This window comes from Larimichthys crocea, chromosome VIII (genome assembly GCF_000972845.2).
Source record: "Larimichthys crocea isolate SSNF chromosome VIII, L_crocea_2.0, whole genome shotgun sequence".
NCBI classification, from domain to species: domain Eukaryota; kingdom Metazoa; phylum Chordata; class Actinopteri; family Sciaenidae; genus Larimichthys; species Larimichthys crocea.
The window spans coordinates 2,042,122-2,058,503 of NC_040018.1; the positions used below are offsets into that span (position 1 = coordinate 2,042,122).

General features: G+C 42.2%; 1 protein-coding gene across 3 annotated transcripts; it reads right to left on the reverse strand.

The window, feature by feature from the left end:
• Window positions 1–54: 54 nt before the first annotated feature.
• secisbp2l (SECIS binding protein 2-like) lies at window positions 55–16,091 on the reverse strand. Of its 3 annotated transcripts, none has more exons than XM_019278496.2 (18): window positions 15,735–16,091; window positions 11,086–11,294; window positions 9,774–10,101; window positions 9,541–9,676; window positions 8,754–8,977; window positions 8,374–8,398; window positions 8,125–8,240; window positions 7,780–7,890; window positions 7,545–7,655; window positions 6,619–6,786; window positions 6,346–6,487; window positions 6,024–6,199; window positions 5,749–5,881; window positions 5,483–5,645; window positions 4,296–4,516; window positions 3,479–3,633; window positions 3,053–3,269; window positions 55–2,897 (listed from the first exon to the last, which is right to left on the reverse strand). In XM_019278496.2, exons 1-18 carry the CDS (start codon window positions 15,753–15,755, stop codon window positions 2,284–2,286), a joined length of 3,270 nt encoding a protein of 1,089 aa, XP_019134041.1. In that variant the 5' UTR covers window positions 15,756–16,091; the 3' UTR covers window positions 55–2,283. The 3 variants fall into 3 exon arrangements, with proteins under 3 accessions (XP_019134041.1, XP_027136970.1, XP_010730876.2); XM_027281169.1 differs by having other exon boundaries at window positions 9,586–9,679; XM_010732574.3 differs by having other exon boundaries at window positions 9,541–9,679; window positions 15,735–16,090.
• Window positions 16,092–16,382: the final 291 nt, after the last annotated feature.

Here is a 16,382-nt window from a genome sequence, read left to right on the forward strand (position 1 = left end):
CGTGCAAGCCGATTAAACAAACGGTGGATAGAAGACGAGGCATCAGTCAAAAGATTTACATAAACAACATTTTAATGATGTTAATCATCAGTCCATACAGGTTAAGAGTGATAACAGGATTATGAGAAACAGCCTCTAACAATGTTGCTAGTGATGTACAGTCTGAAGGAGACGGTCTTAAATATCCATATAAAGACGAGGAACACGCTGAAAAAAGTACTTCATTGAACCGTTTTTTTTGTTTTGCTTTTTTTTTTTCACATTAGTTACAAGACCTTTTACCAGTACGTATTTACATAGTGCAAAAAACACACTTGCTGTCGATTAACATACTTCAAACACTTTGATGGAAGTCATAGCAACAAAAAGCGCACACACACACACACACACACACACACACACACACACACACACACACACACACACACACACACACACACACACACAGTGTACTTTTTAATCAAACTAGAAATACTTTCATAATCCCAAGTATGATATTCAGTACACTGTCGTCTCCCATCTTAGGGCTTCACATTGCATACAGCCCGACATACTGCATTTACACACACCGCATCACCATCGACTGGCTGAAGTCTCACCATGATTCAAATAGCGTTATCAAATTGGATTTAAATGTTAAAACTATCAAATGGCTTTAAGAACAGGATGATTGTTTTTTTTTTTTAATACAACGCAAAATATCTTTGTACACTTGTATTTACAAGGGTTTATCATATTTGTATCGACTTGTTTGAGTTCGCCGCTGTGGTTGTAGCCGGGTGCCCACAAAATCTGTCTATAAAATCTAGAAGAGCTCTACCAGGATTCATTTTAGTTGTAAACAAACTTTACTTGGGAATTGTTAAACTGCCTTAATACGAGTAAACACCTGCTTTTCCTTTCCAAGTTATTTAAGAGGCATTTTTCTAAGGAAAAAGACTTGATGCTGGTAAAAAAACAACATTGACTTAATGACTTTCTTCTTCTGAGTTCTGTGTCCAACTTCCTTCTTGCCAAAACAACACAACAAATCTTTCTAGGTGGATGGAAAAAGATCTCAGTGTTGATATATTTGATAATCAGGCTTCCAAAAACAGTCATTACTCCCTATCAGACAACAAACACCACGGGAGAGAACAAAACAAGAGCACTTTTCTTTTTTTCTTTTTATATATGAAGCACAGGCAGCATCTGGGAACTCAAGACAATTCCAGTCAGAGGAAAAACAACCCCAAATAGTTTCACACTAGGCAAGATCAATATGACAAACCATTATATACTTTTAGTAGAACCACATAGACAAGGTTATATACACAAAGCTTCTTTTGCTTCTTAGAAGTTAAGTCGTTTGAATCATCTGAATACAGAATGGGCCACTTATTATTTGGACATTAAAAAAAAAAAAAAAAAAAAAAAAAAAAAACTCTGAAGACTGATGGGTGGGAGTGGTTTTGGTAGAAAAACAAGAACCCCTGACACTGTAATATTCTGTGAGGAAAAGCTAAATACCAACCAAGCAGTAATTAAGAAATGCACGTGTCTCCTTTCCTCGTGGATCAGTTAGGTGAAAGAAATAAACAAGATACACACATTATTTACAAAGATAAAGCTAATGAACACAGCAAAATAAATGCAAACTATGTGCCTGCAAAACAAACACACGCACACGCACACACAAATACTTGCAGAGCTGTAAACCTCCTGAGCTCTGTATAAAGTAAGATGGGACCGCCCTTCTCTGTGAGCTACAGACAGCAGTTCATTTCTTTTTTTTTTCCCCCCTCTCTCTTAAGCGCTCATCACTTGCTCCCAGAAAACGTCCCTGACTCTAAAAAAAAAATAAAGAGTTCAGCTTCGGAGGAGAAAAATCAAAAGACTTTCCTCTGAATTCAAGTGTTGCAGGTTATGGGCAGAAGAAGAAGAAGTGAGGGCATCCTTTTTAAATTACATGATGGGTGTTGTGTTGGTGTCAACTCCTAATCCTTCAACTCGTGTTAGTTATCGTTTGGTCTGTGACCCTGTGTGTTTGTGAGTTGGTCAGTTTCTCTGTAATGTGTTAATGGCGTGTGCGTATATATATATGTATATATGTGTGTGTGTGTGTGTGTGTGTGTGTGTGTGTGTGTTTGTGTTTGTGTTGGTCAGTTGGGTTGGATACCTGAGATTATGTCTGGTGTCAGGGGTTACAGACAAAAGGAGGAAAAAGCTGCTGGCTGCTGTCAAGAGGGGTGTGTGAGTGCAACAGGACAGAGGGAATGACTGTATGCAAGAAGTGAGACGACATCAGCCCGTGACTTTCTTTGCCTCCACTTGCTCGTTGCCCTCAATCACAGTTACTGTGATGTCCGCCGAATCAAGATCCTCCTCGTCCTCACTCTGCTCCCTCTCCTCCTCCTCGTCTTCCTCCTCGTCTTCCTCTTCCGTGCTTTCCTGGCTCTTTCCCAGCTGCAGGTTTTCCAGGGTCTTCGACACCCATGACTCGATACGGCTGCTGAGGGTGGGCACCTCCACTGAAATAGGTTCAGGAGTGTAGTCCTCCTCCTCCTCGTCTTCCTCTTCTGCCTCTTCCAACATCCCGGGGACCAAGGTGGAAGTGGTGGAGGTGATGGAGGAGTTCAGCGGGCCTCTGCAGCTCCCATCCAGCGAGCCCGTCTCTGTGCTCTGCTGAGAGGCCAGCTCCAGCCGGTCGTCCACACGGACCTCGTCTCTCTCACCGGTACCCTGTGTCAGGGGTGCTGCCTTGGGCTGGGGAGCAGTGGTGGAAGGAGCAGCGATGCTGGGGGTGGCCAGAGCCTCGCCATTTCTCTGGCTGGCTGTGGAAGGTGGAGGGCGACTCGGCTCAGGCTCTACAGGCTCCAGGGCATCTGACGTCTCCACCATATTCCTCCAGTTGATGTCTGAAGGAATTAATAGATTTGTTATACTCCTTTTTTTTTTTTTTTTTTTAATCTCAGCAACATTAGAAAAGAGTACAGGAGCAACATCTTTCACCACTGATACAGGTAACAAACTATGACAAAGACGAACAGCAGAGTGAAATGAGGGAGCTTACCATGCTCCTTTTCATTGACCTCTGAGATTGGCTCAGAGAAGATGGAGCAGAAGGACACAGCAGAGGCAGCAGAGTGGTTGCGATAATGCCCCATCTGATACGGGACCTTCTTTTCATTTTTCTGAGCCTCCTCTGCCTCTTGCTCCAGAGCAGACACCATGTCCTTGTAGGCCTTCCTCGCCTCTTCTGTCAGAGACACCAGTCGGTTGAAGAGACCCTAAAAGAAGAAGGATTTAAAAGAAGTCAGTAAGAAAGAGTCAGTTTCCGAGATGTTTCCTATGCATCTCTACCTCTCTCAAACTACTGACCTATTGTCTATATTTTATTTGATCAATCATTCACCACATTAAGATAGACCTGATGCTTAGATAAGTAATAACAGACATTTTTTACAATAAAGTGTTTTAGTGGTTGGGAGTGCCTTACCTCAGCTCCAGAATAGTTGAAGATGCCAACCACACTAACAGGCACTAGTTTGTTGACACAGCGTCCAAGAGCCTTTCTGCCCAAGGCAAACACAAACGGGATCTCTTGCTCACTCGCCATGGCGATTACATTGTATAAAGCTTCATCCAAACCACCTGCAACACCGTAAAATATTAGAGACTCAAAAGTACAAAAACATTTTTTTAAAAAGGAAGAAACAGAAGAGAAAATAGCAGCTAATGACGTGAACATAAGAGTGCAGAAGCTGTTTTCCATTTTCAAGTTGAACTTTGGAGCTACAGAAATCATCTATTAATATGCGACTGCTCGGTTTGTTGTACAAAGTCATTGTCCTCTGAGTTAGTGTGTTTGATTAGCTTTTCTTCTTGCCCACTTGAGGGCAGCGGATACAAGCTGTGATCACAACACTGAATGAAAAGATCATAACCTTTTAAAATAATATGGACAACTTGTTATAGTTATTCATGTTCCTCCATAACTGCTGGATATGTATATAATCATTCAGAGTTGTTTTTGTGGCCACCTGATGAATGTTAGTTTGATATTTATTCTGCTCTCTTTCAACTTTAATGAAAGTGAACCAAAGCAGGGACAGACAGCTAAACAATGAGCTTAAACTCTCCATAAATTTTGGGTGATAATTCTCTGTAGGTTCATCACTACAAGCGACCCCCTTTCACATTGTTATTTGACACATTATGAGAAAAATATCGACTTAAAGCTGCTTTATATACGTTTTCACTTTAGACAATCTGATAAAATATGATGCCGGAGATGATACTGCCACATTCTTTACCTTTGGCCTGGATCTTCTCACAGTTGGGAGAGATGACGACACACTTAATCTTATGCAGCTTCATGTGTTTGGTGACCTCTCGGAGACCCATGACCAGGCGGCGCTTAGATTTGGCCTTGGTGGGATCTTTTTGGTAGACCCGCTCCTGGAAGCGAACCAGCTCCTGCAACAGCAGAGTCACGCTCTCATCGATCTCCTTGCTCAGCACCTGGTTGCAGTACCTGCAGAAGGAGGGAAGAGAAAAAATGATGGACGTTACAGACGTTCAAAGCAGTGTTTCCATCTTTTGGATTGCTACCAAGCTAACAACGGTGCCATTAGAGTAATGTAAATAAGCATTAATAATGCTGTGAAAGATGAATTCAAGACTATAGATATTTGTTTATTAATTGATCAATTAATTTGGCTAACTGAGCGATCGTTAAAATAACTTTCATTCTCTGTTTCAGCCTCTAAATTGCGAAGATTTGCTGTTTTTCTTTGGAGCGTTGGTCCAACAGGGATTTACAAAATTGTGATGGCCATTTTTAAACTGTTTTTCCATTTCATTGACCAGACATTTCATTGAAAAGTTTATCCAGCTGCTCATGACAACTTTAACTGCTTGCTGCTTCTGCTATTCAGCTTTGTGGCTCTCCGACCCTTTTTTTCTGAATCAAGCCTTGCAGCCTCTCATGCATACTCCCAGCAGCTTTGTGGTTTGATGAAATGTCTATCGGACGGTCGACGTAGTGTGGCCTGAGGAACAAGTGTCCTGGAGGTCAGAGCTGAGAGGAGGAGCTTGGCCACAGAAGCCTTCTGGACGCTTTAAATGCAAAATCTGTTTGAGATGGGTGGGCTGAGACAATAGGCCTACAGCAGAGGGCACAGAGGGACAAAGCTGTGTTTGTCACTACTGGCATACATTTTTTGCTGAGAAGGGACAATGTGGTAGCCATTTTTGCCATACTCTACAATCCTTTATTGTACGGTCCCGCCTTTAAAAACACCCGTCAACTTTCAGAGTACGCTTCTCACAGCCAAAGCTCTGTGATGTTTGAGTGGGACGGGAAGTATTTGCTTTGTGAACCATTTTTTGCCACCACGTTGTGCATTTTTTAGATTACAATGCAGAGGAATTCGACAAAAGATATGCCCCCTTCAACATTCTGTTTCTCACTCCATGTCGGGTAAGAGTGCATACTTACTCTCTGAAACGTCGGCTGTGGATCTTGGTGATGGCGTTTGAAGCCATGGGACTTCCAATGCCAGAGCTAGCAGGGGAACCCTGGGATACTGGGGTGATGCTATATGGAGAGTTCTGACTGGCCGGCGAGAGGGATGCATCACTGGGCATGCTCAGACCATTATCTGTGTTACAAAGCAGAAATTACAATTAGAAAATATCTCATGGGTAAAAAAAAACAAAAAAAAAAACTAAAGATAAACCTGCTTGATAATGAATTAGCCATACCTTCTTGGGAGGCAGGCTCTCGTGGGAGATCATCCGTAAAATGTAGACACTCTTCCCCGTGCTCCTCCTGGCCTGAAGACTCTTGTTCTACACTTGACTTTCCTTTCTTCCCTTCACGTTCCTTCAAGATAATCTGTCAAAACACAAAAACAAATCCAAAATGTCAAGGACAAAAACAAAGGCACTTATAGTTCAAAGATACATTTTTAAATGGAGGTAAACAATATCTCCCTCCCACATCTCCTAAACGATTCATTTCAACTTAAATCATTAACCTTCTTAAGGGCTGTTGGTCGTTTTACTTTGGGGATCTCCCTTTCCTTCCCTCTCTTGATTCGCGGTGCGGTGGAATCAAGGGAATTATGTGTGGCCGAGTACAGCTGCTGATGACCCTTCAACATGGACGGCACACTGGTTGAGCCTGAACCGTGGAATGGAGTAGTTGTTCCAACTGGGGAGAAGGACAACGGACAAAGATCAGCTACACAAATCAGGTGGTGAGTCCGATTATATATTTTTTAGCATGTTTTCATGCGATCATTACGACATTTACTTTACAAAAAAATGTGTACTTCCACTTGTCGAATCAGTGAATACCTGTAAAAGACAGTGGCTTGGTATTGGTGAGTTGTTTGGCCTTCATAGCCTTCTGCTCTTTCTCCAAAGCTGCCAGCATGTCTCCCAGATCCAGCTCGACAGAGGTTTTACTCTTCTTCCCTGCTGCTTTGGTGAACGCCTCCTGCCGGGCGTGGAAAAAAAAGGGCAAATACAGCTCGATAAGAATGATAATAGATAAAGATGCTGAGGATCAGATTTGATGAATCAAGGGCTAACATTCAAACTGTTCAGTGTGAACCCAAACGAGCAGACCTTTAATTTCTTTTGTTCCATGCTGATTTCAGAGTACTCCTGTGCAGTGGCCAAGGCAGCAGCCAGAGCCTTCTTCCTCTGGCTCTTGGCCCTCTTGGGAACAGAGGTGGTAATGGGGATCGGTGTCTGCACAATGTTGATAGGGGAGTTTTCTGGTAGGTTATCCAGCTGTGAGACAAAAATAAGTGTTAGCATGGGTAGAAAGATCAACTGATACTAGAGTCAGAGATTTGACTTCAGACTTCCGACTTCACAGATTCACAACCACAGATCTGACCCTAATGTCGCCTCTCTTTCTGGCTCGCAATGTTTCCTAATCACACACCTCAACATTCACACACTGACAAAAATAAAAAGTCAGTACCAGTGTGTGCAAGGCCGCCTGTCACATTTGCAGACATTGCTTCTAATTTAAGGCAGCAACTTGTACACAGACAGTAACGTCTGCACAAGGCACAAAGTAAGTCAGCTAATTTAGATCTCTGAGCTTCTCTCAGTTGTCTTCCATTTTATTTAGAGTGCCCATACAGCATTATTTAAAATACCATACCAGATTCAGAGTGATGACCCTGATCTGGAAACTGAGACACCCAGTCAGCAGCGTTTTAGGGATGGGCCAAGTAGATCACAGCCCATGATTACTGCTGTTAGTGTAATAGAAGATGATTATTTTCTGCGGTCACTCTGATTCAGTATTTGAAATAAAAAAATGAGGAAATAAGTAATAAAGTATATAAGTCATACTTGTACTTTGAGTTGCAGTGTATGGTACCATTTTTGCACAAAAAGGTGAGGTACGTATCTAGATCATTTTCAAATCATCTGACAATGAGAGACACACACCTGTAGAAAGTCTTGCAAACAATCAGCACTTGACAGAGAGATCCTTTAAAAGACAGTTGTCTTCAGAAAATGCCATCTCTTACCAGATTTTTGGGCAGTTTAGGTTGTGTATGCGTCTGGGATGGAGCAGATTCTGGTTTGGTGTTGCGTTGGACAACCCCTCCTGTAGCCAGATCTGGGAACTCATCTTCATCCTGACAAACATGATGAAAACATTTCAGCGCAACAAATAAATTCTGCTTAGGATAAAACTATAATGAATGTGATGGTAACAATGTGGTGTTGATACAATGAAATTCACAAGAAACCTTCTCTTACCTCAAAGTAGAGGGGCTCTGGGGTGAGCTCAGTGCCAGGAACCACCGCTGGCTGTATCCTCTGTTCTGACTGGTTGGGTGGCACACGGCCTTGATAGCCACCGTGGAAATCCTGAAAGGCAGAGATACACAGATAGTTAGACAGGGGTACGATTGGTATTTGATCATTTATTGCCCTCTGTGTATTTGTGCACAAACTATCAAGTGAGTGAAACATGGCATGGCACTGCAGGATGCAACATACAAGACAACACAAGTGGCTCTGCGTTACTATTTTTGGTTATAGTTATAGTTTCCCTGACTGATGTATATTTTCCAGCGTCTGCTACAGTTGTATTGACCGTACCTGTGAGAAGTTTCTCTGTTCAGGATTCTTCCTCTGGTCTGCTCTGTGAAACTGGCCGTTCCTGTCCCCCCAGGACTTTGGGGTAGCCTGAGAGGCAACATTTACCCAGGTACCTGCTAATGAACAAAAAACAGGCGACAGTCACAATTACGTTATGAATAAGAAACATGGCTATGAAAGCACGGTGTGAAGACGTGAAGGGAAGGAGAGATTCCTGACCCCACATTCAAAAACATGCATTAAACTTACCTGTCATTACACCTGCTTCGACTCCCTGTACAGCACAGAAAACAGAAAAGAAAGACAAGTTGACATAGAGTGTTTGTTAAATATACACATGCATATGTAATTTAACGACTACTTTACCCTGCCGTGGTTATTTGCTCTGCTGCTATACAAATAATATTTCTTAGTCCTTCTTCTTGATATATCTACACCTCTACTATTGTTACAATAGTAATAGTATTTTACTTAATGTTTGTCTCCCTACCTCCTGGCTTGCATCTTGGGCTTAACAGGTCAGATTTCAGAAGAACTTTTCCAAGTACTTGCACAGCACTACTAAAGTGTGGAGATGGGTGTAAATTCATGAGGCTTAGTCTGACGCCGATACCAGGTAGGCGACTTACCGTGGGTGCTGCTGTATTCTCTGCTGTTCGTTGTGTCACTCCCGTCGCGTGGTTGTGTTTGGGGCTACAGTAACCGCTGTCGCTGTCTATATCTGCTTCACTGGCGCCCTGCTCGTTGTAGATTTCTCCTGGATGGGACGCCCGTCTTCTCTTTGTTCGGTTCTTCCACAGCAGGGGACTACCTCGCTCTGCGGCACTCCGCCCAGACACCTCACCGGGAAAATCTGGAGACAAAGCAGGAAAAACTTAGATCTAAAACATGAACTTCCTGTTTCACAGTGTTGCAAAGTGAAATGAAGCCGATGCTGTTGCTGCAATCATTGACGTAAAAAGCATGATAAATACTGTCAATGAATCAATGAAGACACATTGAACACAAACTTTACTTTGACCTAACCGTATAAGCTTTAACATTTGGCAGTGACAACAACAACAACTCAGTAGTTCAACTATTCACACCAGCTTTGCGGTGAACAGAGACATCATTCATGACGTCACAGAAACCAGAAACTCTGCATTCCTGTTCTTGTAGAAGTTAAGCATCATCAACCAGTAAGACCAGACAACAAGCTTACTGGCATTGTGTCCCACTTCCTCACTGACAGTAAAAGATTATTGTCTCAGGTAAACCAGCTTACTAAACAAAGTCTGGAATGTTTTGGCCTTCAGCTCTACTCAACCACAGGAATGAAGACGATCACTGATGCTGGCAATACACAAATAGATTTGTTCCCACTGCTTGTATACATCCTGTATGTATCCTAAACTATTGTCACATTATTATTACCAGTCTGCTGTGCTGCATCCACCAGCATGACAGTCTTGGTCCTACCATCAGGCACAAAGGTGCACACCTCCTTCTGCACAGCTACACTCCTGGTTGGTGGCCGGCGACCCCTTGGAGGCTGGCACATACCCAACTGCTGCTGCAGGAGAAAGAGAAAGATGCAGGGGGCATGCTCACTAAATAGATTGAGGATGACATTAATGTGACAACATCACAATGAGGCCGTTCTGTACCTTTGGGAGAACATTAGTTCGGATCATGCCTCTCCCCCTCTGACTGGCCATCCCGTATGCTGGCCCCAGAGGCAGTGGTCTTTCACTGACATCTGCAGAGACAGGGTTGACCACCCCGGCTTGCACGGGACCTGCGTAAGTGCCGGGGAAGGGCTGGTAGAAGCCCATCACTGGTGGGCATGGAGCGGGCATAATCTGGTAGTAAGCATAGTCATTGGAGACAGGAGGCTGGGGGGAAGACAAGATGGGGTAGGCCAGATATGAACCACCGGGGCTGGGGTTAGGCTGCTGCCAGCGCAGCTCCCCTCCATTATACATCGGATGTTGCCTGTGAAGCAGTAAACAAATAACATGTTAAATTATTTATTAAATTCCTCTCATTCAGCCAAAAGCAAATAATTCAATGAGCAATGCTGGATTTTGTAGTTTTAAACCATAAAGGCGAGGCTGTGATGCAAATGATATCATCTTAACACTGAGCTCTAAACTGTCAAATGTTGTTTTAATATAAGTGTGCACCATTCTCTGCCATATATGACAGAGAATCAATATTAAGAAACTCACACACATAGTTAAAAGAAAAAGGATCATCACATCCTGAGTTACAACATCGTGGAAAGTTTTTTGGACTGCATGTTCAAAACATCCATGAGTTTTGTTTTCTCTAGACATTCAGTGATTAAAGTAAGCAAGAGAGGGGTGATGCCTGAGTCCAACATCTGTAATTCCCCAGTGATGTGCACGATGGTTGGTTTGTTAGGGGGTGTGTACATGGTAGGCAGAAACGTTGATAAGGATCCAGAGACATTTTAACAGCCAGCCTACTATAGTGAGCACTTCCTTACATTCAAATAGGGAGGAAGGAAACAACAGAACGGATGTGCGCAGGATACAGCAGATCACTTTGGACAAAGAAAGAGCCACTGGAAACATAGACTGTGGTCCCATGTAAACTCTGGGGAGGTTTTCCATTCATAATTAAGCAGCCTTAAACTACAGAGCGTCTAATGGCTCTAACTCGGTACACAGTTTAAAAAGGACTTTGAATGGTCGTGAATGCTTTTGTGAAGCAGTTTTTTTCTTCTTTTTAAAGCACACAGAGCGGTAAAAGAGTTAATCCGAGAATATTAAAAAAGGTCCAGAAGAGAGCAGATTGTTCTTGCGTGGTGCACATTGGGGACACCAGACTTCCCACAATGCCACAGGGAATGGTTAGAAGCATTGGTAAAATCCACAACTATCATGAAGAGTTGACGCGACTGGCTTTAGAGTTTCACTCATTCCCAAATGTCCCCTCCCAGAGTAACAGTACCTGTTGGGTTGGTTCTCCTGGACGAAAGGGTAGCAGGTGATGAGGTAGCTGGGTATGGGAGTGGTTTCCACCCCTCCGGTGCCTCCTCCTATACCTCCGCCCCCTCCTCCTCCACCTGCCTCTCCAGAAAGACTCATGCTGACGAGGGATCCTTCGAGACCTTTCTTCTGTGGGATGAACGGTTCCACTTCAGCTGAAAGCTTCACATCCTGCAGAGAGAAACGAACAGCCATTACCGTCACACTGTGTGTCAATTAATGATGCATATTAGTGAGGAAAATGTCTACGGCCTAAGAGCAGAGGCCTATTTGTGAAATTGCTGCTCCTAAAGTTGCTTAAGTTGGTCGTCACATTCCTTGACTGTGTCTTATCAAACGCACTGATTGACTTCTGTACATGGTACAACAGATGATATCATTTTATTATTGTTATTGCCACTCCACACCCATAAAATAGGATTGTTGTAGGGCGGAAGCTCCAATCCATATCAACATAATCATGAAAACGTACCTATATTTTATTTGTTGGGTAGGTTTGTTAAAATATCTCTGAATGGATTAAGACTACTGACACAACTTGAGCAGTATGCCTAGGCACTACTGAGTTCCTGACAGAGACAGAGTGGACCAGCAGACTGATCCAACCTCTCATTTATTTAGTGGTAATCACATCTGAGCACTACATTTCCTCATAACGTTCCAGCTGGTTTACAGTCTTGAGTGCCTACAGCCAATATAAAAACGGTATCAGGCCTCAACACCAAAGACATAAAAACCTTTTCGAGTCTGAAGATGACGCCACAGACAAAATGCCAGAGGATCTAAGCAAAGTACACAACATGTCCAAAAAAAAGGAGACACTGACAAGCTTCTTGTTAATTTAGTCGACGATGAGGTGAGTCTCTGTATCTCAAAGCTAAAAAAGGAGCTTATAACTTGTCATGTATAATGTTATAATGCTAAGCTATGGCTGAAACATTAAAAACACACAGCTGGTGTTTGAGGCCTTTAATGCTACGTCGTTCAATTCCCTCAAATCCTTTGACACTTTCGAGACCGCCAACAGATAAAGACCAGCTTTATGATATTTATAAAATATACTTTATACTCTAAGTACATTTATTTTATAGGTTTAATTAAAAAGGATCTTAGTTTTTAACCAGTTTCAGACTCGTGAAAAAACTAGAGGAACAAGACGAAAACTAGACGATGGTGGAAAAGACTGACAGGAGTCCTTTGTCGCCTGGTTGCCTAAGCACCGCTGTTGCATTAGATTTCAGGAGAGCTTTGCTGAACTCAGAATAAAGGCCTTTTCCTGTGTAAAACTTAACACAAAATATACAATTCAAAGCTATATAAATCAATCAACAAACCAAGTCTGTCAAAAAAAAAGAAAATAAAACTGAAACATTTACAGCAGGGGGGGGAAGCAGAATAATAATGCACTAACTGGAGGTCTTCTCCTGGTCAGTCTGGTTTAACGGGTCTCCAGATTTATGACCTGGACGCTCAGCAAACAGTCAGGCTGTAGGAAATGATACAGCGAGCCACAGAAAGGCCAAAGATTACACATCTGGTGACTAAAACACTAAAATATTTCCGAGCTCAATCAGCCACTTCAGACAATTATTCTGCTCTGAGACACGCCACAGACGAGAAAGAAGGAAATTCATCTCGTGTCTCTTCAATTTATAAACTATAAACTCAGCACTACTTCACCGATTGTGCAGCTACAAAACCATGACGTTTTAGTAAACTTTGATGTTGCGTCCAGTGGGTAGCCTGTGTTTTCTGATGACACCCAAACCGAAAATTAAAACATGCTATTGTTTAATGGACAATACTGTATCCTACATGAAAGGCGACAGAACAAACCTGTCACACTTTGTGCTACACCCCTTTTAAATGTAGTAATCCTTATTTTAAAGTCAGGTTTGTCATAAATACATTAACTTTCATTTGAATATGCTTGCAGACTGTCAGGAAAATGAGCAACATTTTCTTACTCTAAATAATAAAGTTAAAAAAGGGACCTAATTTAAGACAAAAACCAACTGTCCCTCATGTCTTGTCCTTATCTGAGTTTTTCCATTGCTGTCTGGCAGCACCTTGCACACCTCTGAGCGCTCGCTTTGACCTGACAGTGGTGATGGTCTAACCTCCGAGGGTGGCATCTCTGTCCAAAACAGGTCCCATTTAAATAAATTCAGCTACTTTTTTTGCAAAAAAGGATGAGGAGAGGTGACAGGGTTCACGGTACAAAGACGCCCCCTCACTTCTCTCAAACAGTGGTCGGGATGCATGAATAGAGCATCAGTGTAAGCCAGTGGATGTCACACAGACAGCTATTGTCTCCTGCTGCTACTGTCTGTGGGTGGTTCTCTCACTTTTCCTTAGGTAATGTATAGATCCAATCCCATATAAACACAGCTAAATCAGTAAGCTGTAAAGAAAGATTACAAACCGTCAGGAATAAAAGTAGCCCCCATGCCCACACTGGTATGTCTGCGAAGGTTTAGGCAAACAGTAGCTGGTCTGAATCTGTACAGTATAGCTGATAGGGTGTTGTTATAGGATTAAGTTTGAGAGGATAAAGGAGGGACAGTACTACAGGATAAGCTAATTACACACAAAGCCATAGCATGGAGGAGGGAGGTGCACTTGTGGTGAATCATGAATTCTGCGGAAAAACCACAAACTTTTTTTTTTCTTAAAGTAAGGAAAATAGAGGATCCATCTCTTGATTCAACCATGTGTGTCTTTGTTGCGTTAGCGAGAATAGCCGGGATTGTGAACTAGAAAAAGAGAGGGAATGAGGTCAGACCCAGATGTGCATTTGTTGGGGTGGGGGGATGACAGATCTCGGAGCGATTAGACCGGGTGGGCTACTGATCTCACAAGCCTCTTGTTTGTGTAGGCATTTATTCTCACACCGGTTGCTTTTGAACACTATTTGATTGTATCTACTCATCCTGTAGTGAAAGCAGGGGAACAAGCAGAGCATGTATATTAAAAGCTTTGACAAAGTTTAGGAGGAAACACATTTTTTAGTTGCTGTTAATCAAGTGTAGTCTCCTGTTTTTTTTTTCTATTTTATTTCATTTATACCTTGCAGTTATTATTTATATCATGGTCACTTACTTTTGTAATATTATTTATATTATGGTCACTACTCTTGCAATAATATTTATTATTTGTATCATGGTCACTTTCTTTGCAATATTTCTTACACTATGGTGACTTTACATTACAATACTCAGTACTTGTCTGTTTTGAAGGTTGATTGTTTTTCTTGTTTATTGTGTAGGTTATAAATATTTCTGTCTGTTTATCGTGTTTTTTTTTTGCCTTTTCTACTTTTTTCTAACTCTGTAGTGTACGCTACACTTTCCTCTGCTGCTGTAACAAATACATTTCCCCGTGGTGGGATGAATAAAGTATTTCTAATCTAATCTTATTTTCTCACCTACCTGCCCGATCATAACACCTACACTTATATGTCCGCTTAGCTTGTTTACTTGTAAATTCATGTGTATAAAAGTGTCATTTGTTAAGACACAGTTTGTTTTGTTTTCTTAACGTTATTTCATAATAAAGAGAAGTAAAAGTGTTTGCTGGGAACAACGCATGAATAACGGAATATTAGATATAGATATATAGATATTTCTGTCTGTTTTTTTGCCTTTTCTACCATTTTCTAACTCTGTAGTGTACGCCACACTTTCCTCTGCTGCTGTAACAAATACATTTCCCCGTGGTGGGATGAATAAAGTATATCTAAATCTAAAGAAATTTGACGCAAGTGGTCCCAGAAAACAAACAAACACTGTGTTGCTACTTCTCAGGGTTAATATGATGCATTGGGACACCAAACCCAGCCACATCCAAACTAAACTTTCTGCATTGCAAACAGCGTCAGAGGAATGTCATGCATGCAGAAGAACCAGCTCTCTCCTGACAACAACACTGTCATGCACACACATCCCTACCGGGGCTGAAACCTATTTTATTTAATTAATTGATTAGTTTTAATTAATGAAGCCTGCCTCTCTCCTAAATGTGACACACACACACACAGCTAACTAGCTGTTGCATGTAACCCAAACAACGAGCGTCAGATGACAGCTGTGATATTTAGCTCCAACGTTAGCTCGCTAGCCCTAGCCGAGCTAACACTCCCTGGGCTCATTATTTCTATGGGTTACACAAAAAGAAACGCTGTCATGTAAATATACATGAAGCGTGTTGTTAATTTAGACACAAACAGACGCACTGTGAGGAAATAAAACGTTTTATTCTGTTATTTTTTGTTGTTGTGAACAACAAGCGGTTACCGTTAGCTGGGTTAGCTCGCCAGCTAAATGAAGAGAGAGAGGGGGGGGGGTAACTGCACTTACACAGCTTTCCACCCCTCCTCATGACAAAACACCCAAATCTACCGCTGCTAATGACCTAAATAGTTAATTTAATTTAAGTCCCAACTAAACATAGCGCTGACATTTCTAATTACCATAACGGAGCGGCGTTAAATAGCGTGTCCGATGTTGGGCCTCGGCGAGAATACAGGCTAGAGCTTTAGCAAAAGACCCCCCCAACAACAACAAACAAAAACAACAACAACACACAAAAAAACATTTAATTTATAAATACCTTGTTATCACAAGTGTCCATGTCAGTCACCAACGCCGCCACAGACCGTCATTGACCACAGTGCGGACGTCAGGATGTGGGCTTTTTTAATTTCTTCATTGTGAAAAAGAAAAACTAAACGCGTTTGGAGACACTCACACCCAATTCCTCCTAACCGCTAACCGGACCTCTCCGCGAACTGTTGCTAGACGCCGCCGCCTGTCGCCTCCTCCTCCTCCGCCTGCTGCTGCTGCGTCAGCTCGCTGCTCTCTCTCCACAGACTACGAGCTGTGTTGTAGCTTTGGCTCGACTGTGAGCAGAGAGCCGCTGTCTGTCTGTCAGTGCGCACAGAAATGGGAGTCACCTGGAACGGAAAGCGACGAGGCCCACAGAGCTTTTTACACACCAGAGTGAGTGGAAACTGAAGCACGTCATCGGTAAACACAAAAATGTAAAACATGTTTAGCCTGACTCTCTTTCAGTGTCTGCAGACTGATCTGTGCATGTTTATTATTTGTATTAAATTAAAACAGGTTTAATTTATCTGCACAGATTTTATTTCTCTGAACAGGTTTAATTTATCTGCACGTTACATTTATCTGCACAAGTTACATTTATCTGCACAAGTTACATTTATCTGCACAAGTTACATTTCTTGGGACAGGTTTA

Bases quoted from the DNA above. Each gene is read 5' to 3' on its own strand.
- secisbp2l (XM_010732574.3), bottom strand. From the start codon at position 15,755: ATGGACACTTGTGATAACAAG. The intron at 6,488-6,618 runs GTCTGCTCGTTT...CACGCCCGGCAG, and splicing joins TGGAACAAAAGAAATTAAAG to GAGGCGTTCACCAAAGCAGC. The intron at 5,882-6,023 runs GTTAATGATTTA...GTGTTTTGACAG, and splicing joins GACCAACAGCCCTTAAGAAG to ATTATCTTGAAGGAACGTGA.